Genomic DNA, 18,501 nt, shown 5'->3' on the forward strand with positions numbered 1-18,501 from the left:
TTCTGCTCAGAGGGAACAGTGATCTGGGGAGAAACTCGTCCGTTGTGATGTGTCACCAGTGTGCAGCCACCAACCGTGAGGCTGGGGGCGTCTGCTGAGCCCTAATCGCATGCAGGTGCATGGCCCTGCAGCCGCGGCCAGCGGGAGGAAGCCCAGATGTTCTGCGAAGCCCGAGCAGAGTGGGTTTGCAGAGGTGGGATCCTGGGCCCTCTGTGAGGGAGGGAGGCCCTGCAGGTGCACCGCACTCCTGGCTGTCATGGAAGCCCAGTCACAGGGTCACATTCCCATCCCCGGGAAGAGGAATTTTCCCATAGACTCACCCAGCAAGGAAGTCTGTCCCAGTGTGGGGAGGTCAGCACAGCCCCTCTGCCAGAGCGTCTGAGGAATGCGATACAAAATGAAAACGCTCTGCTGTCCCGGAGCGGGCTCTCGTGTATTGTTGCTGTAATTCCCACTTGGGGTGTTACACAGGGTTAGCGCTCAACAAATAATAACCGCATACTTGGTAGTTGCTAATACCCAAACTCCAGAGGTTTTCTAATCATAGAAGAATGGAAGTAACAGTTGCAGCCGGACGGGCTGAAGAATGGGCCACGACGTGCCGTGGCCTTGCTAGTGCCAGATAGTGACAGTCTATGTCCTGGAATCTGTCTGACCCAACTGTGCAGAGCAAGGCTGAGGAAATGCTTAAGGGATAAAATAGCAAGCCTATGTCATACGTCCAGTTACATATTCAGTTTTGAGGGACAAGGAGTCCCAGTGATGTGATTCCCTGACAGTGTGACTGACTGAGGGAACTGTATTTCTGGAGACGTTGCCTATTAGGCAACCTATGCTACGTTGCTGCCTATGGCAGCAACTTTTATTAATTTAGGAAACAATATTTATTGACTATTCTGTGTGACAGGCCCTATTCTATAAGCCCTGAGAACAGAGAGGTGACTAAGATAAAAGTCCCATCTCCTAGGCCTCTCTTTTTAAGGGCAGGAAGGAGTGTTGATAGTGGGGCAGGAAGGATAAAAATCTAATTCCTGAAATAATGGCAAGTACTTCAATAGAGACATGACCAGGGGACCGTGAGGGTTCAGACGGAGGGAGGGAGGGGGAGAGATAGAGACAGAGAAACAGAGACAGAGAGACAGAGAGAGAGACAAGAGAGGACAGATAGAGAGAGACAGAGAGGACAGAGAGAGACAGAGACAGAGAGAGGACAGAGAGACAGAGACAGAGACAGAGGACAGAGAGAGAGAGGAGAGACAGAGAGGACAGAGAGAGGAGACAGAGAGAGAGGACAGAGACAGACACAGAGAGACACAGAGAGACACAGAGAGAGAGAGGAGGTGGGGGGGAGAGAGAGAGGCCACTCTGAGGGGCCGAAGCGGACAGAGGACAGAGAGACAGAGACAGAGAGAGGACAGAGAGAGAGAGAGAGGAGAGACAGAGAGGACAGAGAGAGGAGACAGAGAGAGAGGACAGAGACAGACACAGAGAGACACAGAGAGACACAGAGAGAGAGAGGAGGTGGGGGGGAGAGAGAGAGGCCACTCTGAGGGGCCGAAGCAGTTGTATTTGGGGGAGGGGTCGAGGCAGGGGCACTCTCAAAGCTGGAGCGGTGATCCCGAGGGTTCAGGGCACGCACGGCGCAAGTCCGGAGGAGCAGGGGGGAAGTCAGTGCGTCCGGAGCGCCCGGGGGCCGCGGCACAGCTGCCGAGACCGGAACGCGGGACTCAGCCCCAGCGCTGACCCGCGCAGGCCGCTGCCTGATGCGCACCCCGCACCCCAAAGCCGTGTCTGTTGTATCCTCTGTTCTTCTGACGCTACTCAGTTGTTCCCAACCCTCTCCTCTTCCCTTGCCCTGACGACCTGGCCTTCGCCGGCCCTCGCGTGACCCCTTCGCCAAGCCTCCACTCCTCTGGCCGCCTGCCCGCTGTCCCCTTCAGGAGGCAGCACGGCGCGTGGGAAGGGGTGAAGCCGTGTCGCTGGGGCAGAGCCCAGCTGTCACTCAGTGGCCGTGAGGTCTCGAGCACGTCACCTGCTTGGCACCCTCGTGGTAACACACGACTGTGAGGCCTGAATGAGACGCTGTGAAAGTGCAGGGTGAGCAGCACGTTCTTTCTCTGGACTTATTCTCTTCTCTTCCAAACCCACCCAAGTTCCACCTGTCCTTCTGGCACCAGGAGCAGCCCTGCCACACCCTCCCTCCAGCAGTTTTCTCTTTACAGAACTGCGGCAACCCGGAGCCTTCTCCAGCCCTCACCGTTTTGCTCTGGAGATGCCTTCAGCCAGCTGGAGAGGACAGACCCATATCCCACATCGGCTCCCCACGTGGCCACTGTGATCACTCACCTACACCTCCAGGGCACAGAGGCAGGAACCGCAGCCCCTTGGGAACGGAAGGCCTTCCTGTCCTCGGCACTCCTACAGGAGAGCTTCAGCCTTAAGCCCTCAGAGATGTACTAGTTCACAGAGCGCACTCAGTCCCAGGCACTGCCCGCTCCTTAAGCCCCACCCAGCAAGGAAAGGAGAAGCCCAAGGACATCTCTTCCCTCTGGCAAGAGGGGGCCAGGAACAAAGATGATGCCTCGTGTTATTTAAGAAACACTTTGCTTCCTACATCTTTCCAAAGGAGTATAAGCTCCTCAAGGGGATGTTTGGGTGTCCTGGGCTGTGTGTGGGAGGCCTGCAATGGCCTGGGGTCAGAAAGCTGTGTCAGGTGAGGGAGTGGTCTCCTCCTTCACCAATATGAACCAGAAATGCTGAGACGATTAGAATCAAATTTCAGACTGGGTGAAACACTGCAGAAGCTGGGATATCGAGGAGTCCTCCATTGCACCAAAGAGAAGAGAGTGTAAAAGACAAACAAGTTTGCTATCCTTCTCCTTTAGGTACCATTTAATAGAGCATCTACCAGACAGGGTGCTAAATACTATATGAAAGACCTCGTTTGACCCCATTAAAGACAAACAAAAACCCTTCCGAAGTCCAAAAGCTAACGCAAGTACTTTTGTAGATGAGGGCCAGTGGGGGAGTGAAGGAGAGGGCTCAGGGAGGTTAAGCCTCTGAACATCACAAACCTGATAAATGACAGATTCAGGATTTGAACCTCAGTCTTCGTTTACTTCCTAGAAGAAGTAATTCACTTTCTGGAAAAGAAGCAATAAGAGACAGATGCAGAAGGAGAGTGTGTTTTGTTTTGTTGGTTTTTTAAAATAATTATTCATATACATTTCAAAATCATCTCAAACTTACAAAAATGTTGCAAGAACAAAGAACTTTTTTTTTTCTCTGAACCATTTGAGAGTAAATTGACATAATGCCCCATGGCTCCCTGACACTTGTGTGTCTTCAGTACAAATAAGGACATTTTCCTACTTGTCCACAATACAACCAGTGAAATCAGAAAATTAACATTGTTCTCTTATTCCCAGCTAATCTTCAGATCCCATTCAATGAAGTTTTGCAAACTGTCCCAACAGTTTTTTTTTTAATAACAAAAGCATCTAATCCAGAATCAGGTATTACACGTTAAGTTGTTGTGTCTCCTCATGTCTGGAATTAAATTTAATTTTAATATAATGTAGGCTAACGAAAAATCAAGCCTTTGGAGGTCACTGGCTCTCTAAGGGTTGAGTGGAGAGGCCAATGGTGAGAGGGCTGCTGCCTTGGACGCCTGGCCACGAAAAGCCACAGCGGCTGCCTCTGGAGATTCTCCCCCATGGTCCAGAGCAGACTCGGAACAGCTGGTCACGATTTCCAGTTTAGGCCTTTCACTCAGCCCTAGATAACCCCAGCTGAAGTTATTATATCTTTGACAAGGGCCATTCAAGTGGCTGACTGGGATATACAGGCAGAAACGCTTCTGGAAAATGGATTTCATCCACTGCTTACCCACTTTAGTCTTTTGTTTATTTTTTATTATGATGAAGTTTAATAATAATTATTATTAATATAGCCAGTCTTTATTGAGAAGATACTCTTGGTCAGGCATTGTGCTCAATGCTTTCATTTAATCATCCCATTGCATTCTTCAACAATATGAGGTACATATTATTATTAATCCTATCTTATAAATGAGGACATTGAGGCATGGAGAAATTAGATGAAGTTGTCTAAAATCACACAGACAGTAAGGCCTCCAGAGTTCACATACCCTATCACCTCATACATATGCACGGAAACATTTTTGCTTAATTCCTAATGAAATAAAATGAACTTCAATCTCCTGAAATCTGATTCTTCCTTCTCTAAAAGAAGCACAGAGAAAATGGCTTTTCAATTTAACAGAGAGACTCTGACCCGAGTCTAACTCAGGAGGATGCTAAGATTGTACCCCTCTTCCCCCCAACACACAGAGATCAGGCCAGGCAAGGTCAGAAAGTGTGGATAAAACACTTATTTTGAAAATTCATTTGGTGCTTAGATGATAAACAGGAAATTTACTTTATCATTTTACTTCTTATCATTTTTTAAGCTCTGGTAACCTTTGGTTTATCAGACATAATTTCATACATGTGGACTCCTGAAATAGGAAGTAATGTTGTAAAGTCATGCTAAAAGAAAAGCTGGGCATGTTATTCTGCATTCCAGTAGCATGACTTACCCAGTACTTGCTTAGTACTACTGAGCATCTCCTGTATGCAAGGCACTTCAGAGCCATGAGACCGAGCTCCTAACATCAGATTTCTAGAAGGCCTCCCTACACAGTTGCCAATAAGGACTCTGTATGCAGCCTTGCGCCAGTGGCTTAGGCATCTACTGGCTCCTTTCCGGGGCCAAGAGCACTGCTTGCCCGGAGCTTGGCCCCTCCCCTCTGAGAAGTCATTTGCTCTGACATGGCAGCCATGCCAAAGGGTCATAACTCATACAACGCTCACCCCTGGGCTGGCACATATCAGAGGTGAATCTTTCATCAGGGGGCTTTAGGTTTTGAGAAGAAGGACAACACCCCATTGTCCTTAAGGAATGGGACACCGTGAGGGAGATTTCCTCTAGGAGAAAATGGAATGTTTCTATCTATCATCAACCATCTCTGCAGTCAGCGGGACCTACTGGCTCCTAAGTTCCCAGGATTGAGTCAATTTAGGGAAGGAAGCAATATTGTTAGCCTGCTCTAGGCCAGAGAACAAGTTTCTTCTTTACTGGACCTCAAGGTGCCCGGAGAGGGTGAATTCACATAATTTAATGGGTTGTTTTGGTTCATTAGTAAAACACTTTCTTTCCAACTAACAAAACTAATGGAGAAATCATTTATGGTAATTCTCTAGTCAGCAATTAAAAGATGCCCTTTCAAAAATTACTTACTAGAAGATTTTCAGAAGAAAAGAATCATAATGTAGCTGACAATCTATCCACAATGCCTTTATAGTACTTGGTTCATTGCTGGTCCTGTGGAGTCTGACTGAAAAAAATCACCGAAGGGGCAGTTGCATGTGGCAGGTACAAGGCTGATGTGGGACAGCCTAGGGCCTCCCCACCCTGGCTCTGGAGAAGAGGAGCCTGCAGGGGCTCACAGCCAGAGCTTGCTGGCTGTCTGTGGAGGAAGGCAGAACTGGGATCCTTCAGTAACCCTTATTAGGTGTTAGTTGACCAGGGCAATGTCTGCCGAGCTTTATTTGCTGACTCTACCGCAGGCAGATCGGGAAGCCACACTCCTCGGGAAAGGAGGCGAGCAGTGCTTCCCCTGCCACTGGCTCTGCTGGGGCTTGTGCCACTGGCCGCCAGACAGCAGGCTGACTTGGTGGTTTGAGACATGCTGCAAGGTAGTAACAGGTGGGGTGTGCAGGCTGTGCTGATATCCAGTCTGATTCTGATGATCTCAGCCAAGACCTGTGCAGTTAGTCTGGGCTGATCTTCAGCTTCTGTCCTTAAGAGAGACCCAGGTCCACTGCCAAGATCCACTGCTCATCACTTCCTGCTACTGGACTTGAGTGTATCCTTCTCATGATCTCATATGCTTCACATATCCGACTACACACTTAACATTCAGCGGTCTCTTACATTTTCTAGCAGGTCTTTCATAATTTTCTCTAGGGGAGCCTATTCTACATTGTAACTCAATTAAAATCAACTAAATTTAGATTTCCTTTTGTCTGCAAGGATCTCACCTACCAAAATAAACTGTATGGTGCCACTGGGCATCTCGTGCAAACATAAGAGACTTTGTTTAGATCACTGTGTTCCCTGAGTCTTGGAAAATGTGTTGTTAATCCTGTGGAATATTGATCAACTGTGTTTATTTCGGTCTGTAGCATGGGGAGCTGGGAGCTGATAGTTTTTAAACCAAGAGGGTCTCACTTTTTTTCTCTTCTAATAGCCAACATTAAAATTAAACATTTACCTACTAAGTATACTACTTACTACTAAGTACACCTACTGCCTTTATGTAGTAGCTGTCAATGCTTGCTCCTTGTGTCAGTATTTATATTTTGGACAGATCATCCTTTAGCCAGTCAGCTACCATGTCTGCCATTTCCTGGTAAAAATAGAGGATAAAATCATGAGGTATTTTTTTCTCACAGAGACGAATATCTCCTTCTGGAAAATCTTTCTTCATGTCTTCATAGTACTCTTTTGGACACCAAGCATCTATAGTACCATAGTAAAATGTAAGCTAGAAGACAAGACAAAAACATTTTATTAGAAAACACTTCCCCTCCCAACACGGATATGACGCCAGCAACCTGTAATGCTTTGAAAACAGCCCCTGCACCTGGCACTATAAGCGAGTCCCAAGGCTCCCTCCAGAGAGTGGCTCTCTCAAGGCAGTGAGCTTTCATGGCTTATGGGAGCGAACCTTGGCATCTGATGGAAAGAAACCCATGTAGGGAGAGCCTGGTGTGATACATCACCCATGATTCACTAAAAGGACTCGCCAGCAAAGTTGTGTATGTTGAGGTTGAGATGGACACTGGAGAGATGGCTGATGAGGGCAAGGAAGAGTTACTGAGACATAATCACTGAGTAACTAGTAACCATTCATTATACACTTAATCGTTTTCATACAGCCACGTGCTAGGCATATGGGACATGCTTGTTGGATGTATGCAAAGATGAATCAGATGGACTCTGCTTCTTAATGTAGCAGATGAAATGTTATCAGAACTCTGAGAGTGTCTATGACATATCTAGGAATAGGCTCCAGGTAGCAGGAGAGTGTGCTGATTCAGTGGGGAGGTGTTACAATCATACTTCAGGTGACAGAAAGCAGGCTGGATGGAGACAGAGCTTCCTTTGCGGCATTACTAAGATGCTTATTGACTATTGATCTGTACCAATCCCTGATAAACATATACACACATGTTCATGCATACACATATATGTATATACACATACAAATGTGTACACACGCACACATATGTGTACATACGTATGGGCACATAAGCATATATACACCACCTATGTATATATAAATATGTATATATGTGTATATATGTGTATTTATGTGTATAAACACATATACATTTATAAGCATATACACACACATCTTTATCTCTACGTCTAGCGCTAAGCTGCTGTTCTTCACTGAAAAACTATGTTCTACTTCTGTATTTCTGAAAAAAAAAAAAGCAACAAAAGTGAAATCCTATTCAGAAGGGTACATACTGGTAATTTCTACCAAAAAAACCCGAAAACTAAATTTTAAGCCCCCTCTGACATCTGTTATCACTGAAAAAAAAGAGTTATGCCGTAAGTGGCTAGTTATAGTCACTTGTAGTTTCCATAACACACAAAATTTGTTCACTCATTCAAACACCACATCTTTATCTCTACGTCTAGCGCTAAGCTGCTGTTCTTCACTGAAAAACTATGTTCTACTTCTGTATTTCTGAAAAAAAAAAAAAAGCAACAAAAGTGAAATCCTATTCAGAAGGGTACATACTGGTAATTTCTACCAAAAAAACCCGAAAACTAAATTTTAAGCCCCCTCTGACATCTGTTATCACTGAAAAAAAAGAGTTATGCCGTAAGTGGCTAGTTATAGTCACTTGTAGTTTCCATAACACACAAAATTTGTTCACTCATTCAAACACTTAATCGTTAATCTATTCAGCAAATACTTATTGAACATCTACTCTGTATTAGGAACCTGGAAAACAGATAATAAGACAGTCTCTGGGGGAGGGAAGGACTGGAGGCACCACATACACAAGACAATTAGCCCAGATAAGGGCATCTGGTGGGAACCAGCGGGCAGGAAAGGCTCCCTGGAGCACTGATGTCCAAGTTGAGTCTTCAAGTTAGGGGAGCACACTGTGGGGAGTATACCAAGCAAATAAAAAGTATGAAGGAGCATGGCACGCTTGGGAATTGGAAGTAATTTTAAATGGCTGGGCTTCCCTGGTGGTGCAGTGGTTAAGAATCCGCTTGCCAACGCAGGGAACACAGGTTCGAGCCCTGGTCCGGGAAGATCCCACATGCCGTGAAGCAACTAATCCCGTGCGCCACAACTACTGAGCCTGCGCTCTACAGCCCGTGAGCCACAACTACTGAGCCCACACACCGTAACTACTGAAGCCCGCACGCCTAGAGCCCGTGCTCCACAACAAGAGAAGCCACCGCAATGAGAAGCCCGTGCACCACAACCAAGAGTAGCCTCCACTCGCTGCAATTAGAGAAAGCCCGCGCACAGCAACGAAGACCCAACAGAGCCAAAAATCAAAAAAAAAAAAAAAAAAAAAAAAAGGGCTGGAATATGGGAGATAAGTCTGGAGAGCTGGTGGAGAGAGATGAAGTCATGAACAGCCTCTGTGCCCCACTAAGGAGGTTGTAACTTGTTCTGAAGTCCACAGAAGCTAACAAAAGACTTCACACAATGAAGTGATGTGATTAAGTCTGTATGGTAGGAAACTTACTGCGGCTGCAGTGACGAAGAGATTGGAGCAGACCAAGCAGAGGCGGGAGGAGGATATAGGAAATACGTGTTATTGCCCACCGGATAATTTTCTACTTGGATCATTAAATCCATTACCTGAATACGGACAGGTGAGATCACTCTTATAAAAATACCAGCTTTTATTACAGTAATGTTATGATGTAACCAATATTTAAAGAGATGGTTAATTAAAAAGCACTTTAAAGAGGAGAATATCTAATGTAGTACTCCAGAGAGTCAATTACTAACAAATCAACTTTGAGTTGTAGACTTATTCCAAAACAGGGATTTTTCTGGCTTTCACCTGGGCTTTGGTTTTGAAAGCTGCAAAGGATCTGTGGCGCCCAGATTTCTCACTGAATTTCCTCTTTCTACTCTCCTGTTTTTGTCACTACAACCATTTCTGGGCATGCCAAAGGTCCCAAGCCACACTTATTTTTGCCAGGGCTCTCAGCAGTGTATGAAGTTCCTTTTGATTCCTGGAGAACAGGAGAGCCTGGCAGTTGCCTGGTTCTTTCTTCCTGGTGCCGGTCTCTCTATAGCTCTAAAATGCTGCAACTGCACAACCAGTGGGTGACTATTCTGGCCAGTTGTGGAAAAAATAAATTTCTCAGAATTTCTCAGCAACCACCTTGCCACAGCTTCCCCTTGCGATACTGCTGGGAGTACAAGCTGTCCGCAGGCATTAATGATCTACCAATAGGGCTAATAACTTTAGATTCTCTCTAAACCACTCCCTACTCTTAGCACCAAGAATCCTTTAAATTATATCTAGGAAACAGCATCTGGAACAGTCATTATGCACAGTTGTTCAGCACTTCCTCAGAGTATGAAACAGTGTTGAGAAATCTAGAAATGCGAAATTCAGACTTGGGCTCGTGTCCATTAGGTCCACTGCACTCTCTTGCCCGAAGACACTGGGACACTGAGAAGGGTACTGTGGGAGCCCTCACACCAGTACAAGCTATGGTGGTGAGGTCTTGTGAAAAACCCTAATACAAAAGGGTCAACTAGAAGGAAAGCAAGGCAGGAAAGACCTCCTCCAATGAAGTCGCTTTGACAAGGAGGAAAGCATCACTGTGGCACCTGCTGTTACTTTCCGCCTAACTCTTCAAAGACTGTTTCTATGGAGCGTTTCCTTTTCAGTGAGGCAATTACAACTGGAATTGTCTCCATTGAGAAATCCAGCTTGATGAGCCTTAGCACTGGGGAAACGCCATTCCTTCCCTCATGCATGAAGGTATCAGACAGTTGAGCAGGAGTAATAAATATGGATTACAGGAACCCACCCCTACCTTCAGGTATCAAGAGACAAGTCCTGTCCAAGTAGTTGTGGGGCACGCGCTGCCCAAGGCATATGCTAGGAACCTCAACACAAAGTGACGTCAGTGTTCAAGACAGCATAACAATGAGGATCATAGATTTCCCATACGTTCATCTGATTTTACCTCTCAATCCTCCATACTGTAATCATTTTGAGGGGGCTGTATTTGGTTACATTTCTAAGTGATAGTAGGGTAAGGTCTTTTTGTTTTGTTTTGTATTGTTTATTTAAGCTCTTCTTCAGAAGAAGGGTTCTGTAAGAAAATCTTGGCTTACAAGTCAAACACGTGGTTATTTCTATTGCCTTTACATACACTGGCTCAAGATACTTCCTGATCCCTACAGATTATAAGTCACAGGCAATAGATCTGAAGAGAGGACTCTGCACCTGTAACCTGAAACAGGAAACTGGAAAAGTATGGGGTGTGTGGTGGTAGTGGTGGGGGACGTGGAAGGACAGGTGAGGTATAAAGAAAGAAATAACTGGACACCAAAGCGTAGTGGTGAAGAGTGTACACTACTACTACGTCGATATGTAAAAATGATTCACAACAAATAACGATGACCTGATGAAAACTGAGAATGATTTGCCAGGCTCTCTGCTAAGTTTTGTGTTCACTGAGTCCTTATAATAATATTCAGAGGAAGGTATTTTATTCCTGTTTTACAGAAAAGGAAACTTAGGCTTAGAGAGACTAACTTGCTTAAGTTGAAACAATTAGTGAATATAACCCAGTGAAAAACTGAGTTATAAATCCCGAGATGGCATTCCTAATCAGTACTTTTTACTACTATTTACAATTAAGAATAAACTGAACCATGGTATGAAAACACAAACCTGAAGACTGAGAGGTCTTAAACTGCTTATGAAAACTACCTGAATGTGACAATCACTGACACGCACAAATTTGATGTATACAGTTCTTCTGGGGTGCTGCATGCCATAGGGGTGATGAAAATACTGGAATTGTTAACCAAGAATCTCAGGCTATCAGAAGGATGTTTAAATCAAATGTTTACAAGAAAATAAATTATTTCCTATAGTTTATTTCTCCTTGGCACTTGCTTTGATATGCATGAGAGTTGATAAAGAGTATACATTATTGAGATGGAAATTATTCTATTTCCAAATTGTTATGTTAAGTAATCGTTTCTCTATTAAACACAACATTTAATTTTCTCAATTCTAGGTTCTGATTGCCCAGGATTTTGCTTTTCTCTGTGTACCTTCTACAGTAAGGTGGAATTATGGTTACTGTGATAACCACAGTTATCACAGATAGTCTCTGTGCTCACAGACATATTTTCCTTTAACTCTTCAGTTGCCCCTAAGGAGACATGTCCCTGTTAAAATGTCCCTGCAAATTGCTGCAGCTTGCCCCCATAGAGCAGCCACAGTTGTCTTTTCCAATGGCTTTTTTTTTTTTTAACTTTTTGCTCCTGAAACTGCAGATTCCCAGCATTTCCACCCAAAATGACTCTAAACCTATCTCCCATCTGGCACTGGCTAAGTGGCTGAAATTCAGAAGTAAGACAGCTCTGCCCTGGAGAAGCTCCAGAGTAGCGAAGAACTCAGGCATGTACAAGCTGGCCCTTAAACACAACAGGCAGAGAGAGGTACGAACAAAGTACTGTAGGAGCCAGAAGCAGGAAAACCTGACTTCTGCCCTGATTGATGCAACAAAGCTTTGTTTTAGTATTCATTGAGTTGCTGACTTTTATGCATTCCTAATAGAGGATTTATTTTAAGAACAAAAGACATATTAGAAACCACCTTATGATACAAGGTTATATATTTGATTTAGCTAATAACTAACAAAAATCACTTCTAATGATATATCAACATCTTAAAATATTAAACATGAAAAAAGCCACACACAGAAGTCTCTATCTGGTGATAATAAATATTATTCAGCTATAAAAAAAGAAGGAAATCCTGCCATTTGCGACAACATGGATGGACCCTGAAGGTATTTTATGCTAAGTGAAGTCAAACAAATAAAGACCAATATTGTATGATCTCACTTACATGTGGAATCTAAAACAAAAAACCGAATTCACAGAAACAGAGAACAGACTGGTGGTTACTAGTGGCAGGGGGTAGGGGGTGGAGGAAATGGGTGAAGGTGGTCAAAAGGCATAAACTTCCAGTTATAAGATAAATAAGTTCTGGGGATGTAATATACAGCATGGTGACTATAGTTAACACTATACTGTATATTTGAAAGTCGTTAAGAGAGTACACATTAAAAGTTCTCATCACGGGCTTCCCTGGTGGCGCAGTGGTTGAGAGTCCGCCTGCCGATGCAGGGGACACGGGTTCGTGCCCCGGTCCGGGAAGATCCCACATGCCGCGGAGCGGCTGGGCCCGTGACCCATGGCCGCTGAGCCTGCGCGTCCGGAGCCTGCGCTCCGCAACGGGAGAGGCCACAGCAGTGAGAGGTCCGCGTACCGCAAAAAAAACCCAAAAAAACCCAAAAAAGTTCTCATCACAAGAAAAAAAACTGTAATTAAGTGAGGTGATAGATGTTAATTAAACTTGTGATAATCAGTGGGCAATATATACATGTATTAAATCATTATGTTGTACACTTTAAACTAATACAATGTTATGTGTCAATTCTATCTCAATAAAACTGGAAAAAAAATCTCTATCTGAATTACTTCTTTCTATTCAGTAGCTGAGTAGGACTACAGGCATCATAGGAATTGCTGGACAAGAGCAACAGGCTGCTGCTTCTACCCTCCCTGTGAAGTCAGACACGTAAGCCTCGACCCTGCAACCTTAAAGGAAACCTATTCTGTAACATAAGCATCTCCTTTCAGTTATTTGAAAATCCCATCCCTCTCAGGAACAGAGAGGTAGCGGTCACAAAGCTTTAACAGTTCACTGCAGCCTTTCTGAGCAACCATTTTTAAGAACTTGAACAACTGCTGAAGAAAGGGAGATGGTTTAGAAAATTCATTTGCCGATTTACCTTGTTTTCTTTCTTTCTTTTATCTAGAACTGGCTCAATTACCATTCTTAAAAAAATGAGAATTAGGGCTTCCCTGGTCGTGCAGTGGTTAAGAATCCACCTGCCAATGCAGGGGACACGGGTTCGATCCCTGGTCCGGGAAGATCCCACAAGCCGCGGAGCAACTAAGCCCGTGCGCCACAACTACTGAGCCTGCACTCTAGAGCCCGTGAGCCACAACTAATGAAGCCTGCGCACCTAGAGCCCATGCTCCGCAAAAAGAGAAGCCACTGCAATGAGAAGCCCGCGCACCGCAAGGAAGAGTAGTCCCCGCTCGCCGCAACTAGAGAAAAGCCCGCACGCAGCAACGAAGACCCAAGGCAGCCAAAAATAAAATAAATAAAATAAATTTATTTTTTAAAAAAGGGAATTAAAATCCCTAAAAATTAAAAAAAGTGGCTGAGGACAGAGGCGAACACACAATCCTTCACAAGCACCGAGCCCTGCTCCCCCTGAAGGCATCTAGGGGAGCAGCGGGAATTGGGTGCGAAAGGAGTAGGAAGTCCAAGTGGGTTAGGGACTGGGCTACCCTCCAGTAGCTGGAACAATCGTGCATCAAAAGCCCTGCAAAGTGGGGCTCTCTTCTTTCTGCACGATTCAAGTGTAAAGGGCCAGAACCTGTTCATTCCCAAACGTAAGTCACTGCTCCTTCCAGAGTAACTAGCTTCGTCTCTTTCTTACCTGGGTCTGGAGTGAGAAGCTGACCCAAGGCCTCTATCTTCCTCTGGTGAGGCAGCAGAGTATGAGGCCCTGGGAGCAAATTTATCCTCCTGTGCTTCTGTCTCTCCCTGGTTATATGCCTCAGGAAACTGGCAGACGTGCTGGGGAGGGTCTTGCTTAACTAACTTAGAGAAATGGCCAATTCCAGCTCATCTGAATTCTCCGTACTGGGCCCAAGTCCTGGTAAAGTTTAAGTACTACTGTGTCTTCCTTCACTGCTGTTGCTATACGACATCTCCCTTAGGCATTTTATGGGAAGCAGTGGCCAGAATGGGATTGGGGCATTCCAGGGTCACTTGGCTACATATTTAATAGTACCAAAATCTTTCATTATAGAATGAAAATATCTGAAGGGGTGTGCAGGGGGAGGAAAAGTTAGGCAAAGTCTTTTTAAAGTACTCAGAGGCATATCTAGGATATAACTAACTTTGTAATAATAATAATAAACTTTTATTGAATGCTTAGTACATGCCAGACACTCTTGCAAGGTCTTTATATGAATTGCATATAGCATTATAGTTTTGGAACAACTGTATGAGAATAGATAGTATTATTAAACTATTTTATTGATGAAGAAAGGAGACACGGTGAGGTCAAGTAACTTAACCAAGGTCACATAAGTAAGCAATGGTGGAGCTGGAGTTTGAACCTCAGGCTGTACCTCTGAAGACTCTGCTCCCCGATAGGTTCCTCCTCCTCCCGAACGCGCTCCACGAGAAAACTCAAGGGCATGCTGACACAAAGGAGTGCCTAAAATGAAGCTCTCAAGGTCAAAATGATTGAGATACAAACAAACCTATCTATTTCCAGGATGATTATGATATTCTGAACAGGCTTCAAATTAAACAGGCAGAACTAACTAACACAATCAGTTTCAGACCGAGGTTGGCGGAAAGGCAGTCCTGGTTAGCTGCTCCAGAGAGCACATCCTATGCTCCACTAAGCGGGACGCGTGCATGTCCGAAGGATTTGCATGCCCAGATCGGCAAACAACTGTGCAAGGTTTGTTTGTTCCCAAAGGCAACACGCGCCTCTGGGCTCAGGCGGGCTAAGCAGGCTGGGGAGAGCCGGCAGGGGGGTCCCTGTTCCTGAGGACACCCTGCCCCTTTCCCAACCACACTGTTGGCCCCAGGCCGGCCCTCTGGGGGCAGGGGCAGCACCACTTGGCAGGAAGTCCTTCCACCGCTGCCTACCTTCATCAGAAAGCAGCGTCTCGTGTGCTCTCGCTGGGAACAATTTCAGACCCCTATTGACTGATAGTGATGTTCAGAATTGGTCTGGCAGTAGCACACACCAGCTGTTTCCATAAGCCTAGGCCAAGGATGGTCACGGCAGTTTAGAATTTCCCTCCTAAGTGAGTTTTAAATGAAAACTCCAAGTTTCTAAACCAAACACGAATTCACTTTTCTTTGAATGAGAATACATCCCCTTATAGCTGAGAACAATGACAGAATGGGAATGCTGACCTCCTATTTGCCTCAGACACACCAGGTGCCTCATAATGCAGAGCATACCCCAGCGGCTCCCAGAAGGATTGGGACTGGGGTGGTGAAAATGTACAGTTGATTCTCTTACTTTGGTCTATTCCATCCTGGTTCTCATTCCCGTCCCTCCCCCCTCCATTTCCGTCTTATTCATTAGTTCCTCTCCTTCCTCCCAACCTTTAAATGTGTTCCCCAAGGGTCAACCTTTAGATGTATTCTCTCCTTATACTACATACTTCCTTGGGTTACTATGTCCATGCTCATGGCTCCAAATATATCCTCATCATTCCCAAATCAAAATTCAGCCCAGATTCCTCTTCTAGGCTTCACACCCATATATCCAGCTACCTGCCAGACATGTGTCCCCCTGGATGTCCCACAGGTATCTCAAACGAAAGTACCAAAATGAACTACTTTCTCAACCAGCTCCCACAACTTGCTGGCACTTCTTCTCCCATATTCCCTATCTTGTTACAAAATCCAAATACAGAGAAATAATCTTAGACTCCATCTCCATTCTCTCATATTCTATGAGTACTAAGTGTCTTTGATTCTACTTCCTAAATCTTTCCAAATTCTACCCCTTCTTTATCCCCAATTCCACTGCCTTAGTTCTTGTAAAAGTCTTCTAAACAGTTTTCCCACTTCAAATTTCATTCTTTTCCAACATTCTGATACACATTTTCCCCCAAATAATCCCTCTCATTGGTTAATCTAGCCACATTCCTAGGACTAACTGATATGAACTGGCACCTCTGAACTGGCTGTTTGTTCACAGATGGCATATGTTCTGATGGGTCAGTGGTTATGTCATATGGTGGTCAAACATTCTGAGTATCACCCTGATTATTACCCCCTTCCTTAAATCCTTCAATGGTTCCCTAACAACTCAAAATAGTCTCTTTAGTGTAGCATATCATGGCTTCTTGTTTTCAGGCCAGTGCCCAAACCACAATACCATACTCCCTAACCTTTTCTAGTGCCTCAAAGCAACTTCTTCACCTGGGATCTACAGGTCCACGCAGTTTCATGGGTAGAGGCAGTGGCAGTTGAGGGGAGCGGGGTAATGTAAACTTGGATGGGAAAAAGAATATATCATTTTTTTTTGCTAACCTCTAACAATTTAGCATTTCCTTCAATTATGAACACAGGCAACAAACCACAGAAATATTAGATATACCTATCTTTTGTCATCTATAAAATTACTAAAATTTCCAAATTACAGTAAAATTGTTTTAAGTAACTAAAAGTTCATGCACATCACTACATATTTACAACAGTAATTCTGACTGCTATTATATCTCATTATTTAGTTTGTTAATAAAGATGCACAAATGATATATCACAAATTTGCTTTTAATATATTTTGATAACTATACTTCAATATAATTTTTCGGGGGGTAATCTCAGGTATTTATTTCATGCACTTAAAAATATTCTTCTGAGAAGGAGTCCATACACGACACAGCTGGAGAGATCCACGGCACACAAAAGGCTTAGAATCTGTAACAGCTTTCCTGTCCATCCATCTAGTATACATCTATTGATTGTTCACCAGGTATCATGCATTATGCTAGGCCACAGGGATACCAAGATGAGAAAAACCTTCAAGGTGGGTGAGAGGGGAAAACCGACTGTTTAAATACTGTGTGATAAATGCAATATTATAACTTTACATATGGAGCCATGGGAGCCGAGGGGAGGGACTTCTAACCAAGACCAGGGGCTGGGGAAGGCCTCTTAAAGATGACAATGGAGCCAAGTCTTAAAGGACAGGTAGAATTTAGTCAGGTGAAGAAAGAACACAACCTATGATGCCATAGGCCCTACTATATTCTTTTAGAAACAACTGAGTCTGACATATTTGCTTCAAGAAAGGGAAATAACCTGATGTAGTGCTGTAGCACTGTCTGACACCGTCTGTAAAGTCTCTAGACCTTGGAAAGAAGGAAGGGAGACAATCAGCTCCGGAGATTTTTCAGAGTTAAAAAGGCGCATTTCCCTCAAGAAGATAAAAAGTTCTCTTCATGTGGAAATTCAGTGGTAAAAATTTTGAAGTTAGAACCAAAGTCTGCTGATTATGATATAACAGTTTTCTAGAGGAGGAGAAAGAATCCAAAAGCCATCCACATGAGGTAGTAGAGTGACTGTTTTTAGACTAAATCTCCTGTGGCTTCCTGACTGGATGGCACAAAGATACATTTTCCAGAACTGTTTTAAAAGTTGAATAATAGATATATTTAACGATTTTTGCAACGAAATGTGTGGCTCAAAACATCTTTACAATGGACAGTCCTGGAGAGGCACAAAGTTTCTGAATGCTCATATTTGGGCAGAAATGAGACAGCGTATCCTTGACTAGAATATTTAAAGTAGGGATATGTCTAGTCTTGGGAATTGATTTTCAAGTCTGACTAATTATCAGGGTTGTTTGGAAGGCAGGGGAAAATGCCCACTATTTTGCTAGAACGATGTGCCCTTTTAAGTTTCCTTACTTTCTCAAGCAGACTGAGACATATGTTGATTCAACTTTTACCAATATTAAATTACAGCATGTTTCCATTTTTTTTCATTACAGAAACAAAAAAATTGCAATAAACTTCCTGTCTTTCTATACCTCGTTTCACTTAGAAATTGGAATTGTATTATTCTAGTGGAGAGTTCAAACTTAGCTGGTAGAAAGGACATTCAATTAACTGCAGGTAGCTGTGCATCATTAAACTAAACAATGCCTTGCTATCGCAAACTCAACAAGTACATGTCATGTTATCTTAAAAACAAAATAAAACCATTCCCTGTAGTTGGAAAAGTTTAGTCCTGTGACCGTGTGTTAATATTAACCTTGAAATGCCTGCCATCTACCATTATACCCCCATATTTCTCCCACAGAAGTGTCAGTAAAGTACGGTCCTGACACGGTTACCATGAGCAGCCCTCTATCTGGGAGTGATTACACTTGCATATGGATTTAACTTAGGACAGGAATAAGTTAGCACCTTCCTTTGACCTCCTTCTGAGCACAACATACAAAGAGAATCCAGGAATGATGAGTACTTTAAAGCAGCTGGCTTCCACAGGTGGTAAG

The 18,501-nt window shown here is 44.1% G+C and overlaps 1 protein-coding gene across 5 annotated transcripts in view; it reads right to left on the reverse strand.

Moving 5' to 3' along the window:
• Nucleotides 1-2,658: 2,658 nt before the first annotated feature.
• Nucleotides 2,659-18,501, reverse strand: part of LDAH (lipid droplet associated hydrolase) — a 94,159-nt gene continuing 78,316 nt past the window's right edge. For 2 of the 5 annotated variants that reach the window (XM_007127303.4, XM_007127302.4), the window contains one exon: nt 3,173-6,610. In XM_007127303.4, the coding sequence (XP_007127365.1) occupies nt 6,419-6,610 (192 nt within the window). In that variant the 3' untranslated portion in view covers nt 3,173-6,418. Of the gene's footprint in view, nt 3,144-3,172; nt 6,611-18,501 lie in introns of those variants that run through there. The other 3 variants (XM_055089057.1, XM_028496563.1, XM_028496564.2) reach the window with 3 other exon arrangements.

Source organism: Physeter macrocephalus, chromosome 12 (assembly GCF_002837175.3).
Source record: "Physeter macrocephalus isolate SW-GA chromosome 12, ASM283717v5, whole genome shotgun sequence".
Lineage (NCBI taxonomy): Eukaryota > Metazoa > Chordata > Mammalia > Artiodactyla > Physeteridae > Physeter > Physeter macrocephalus.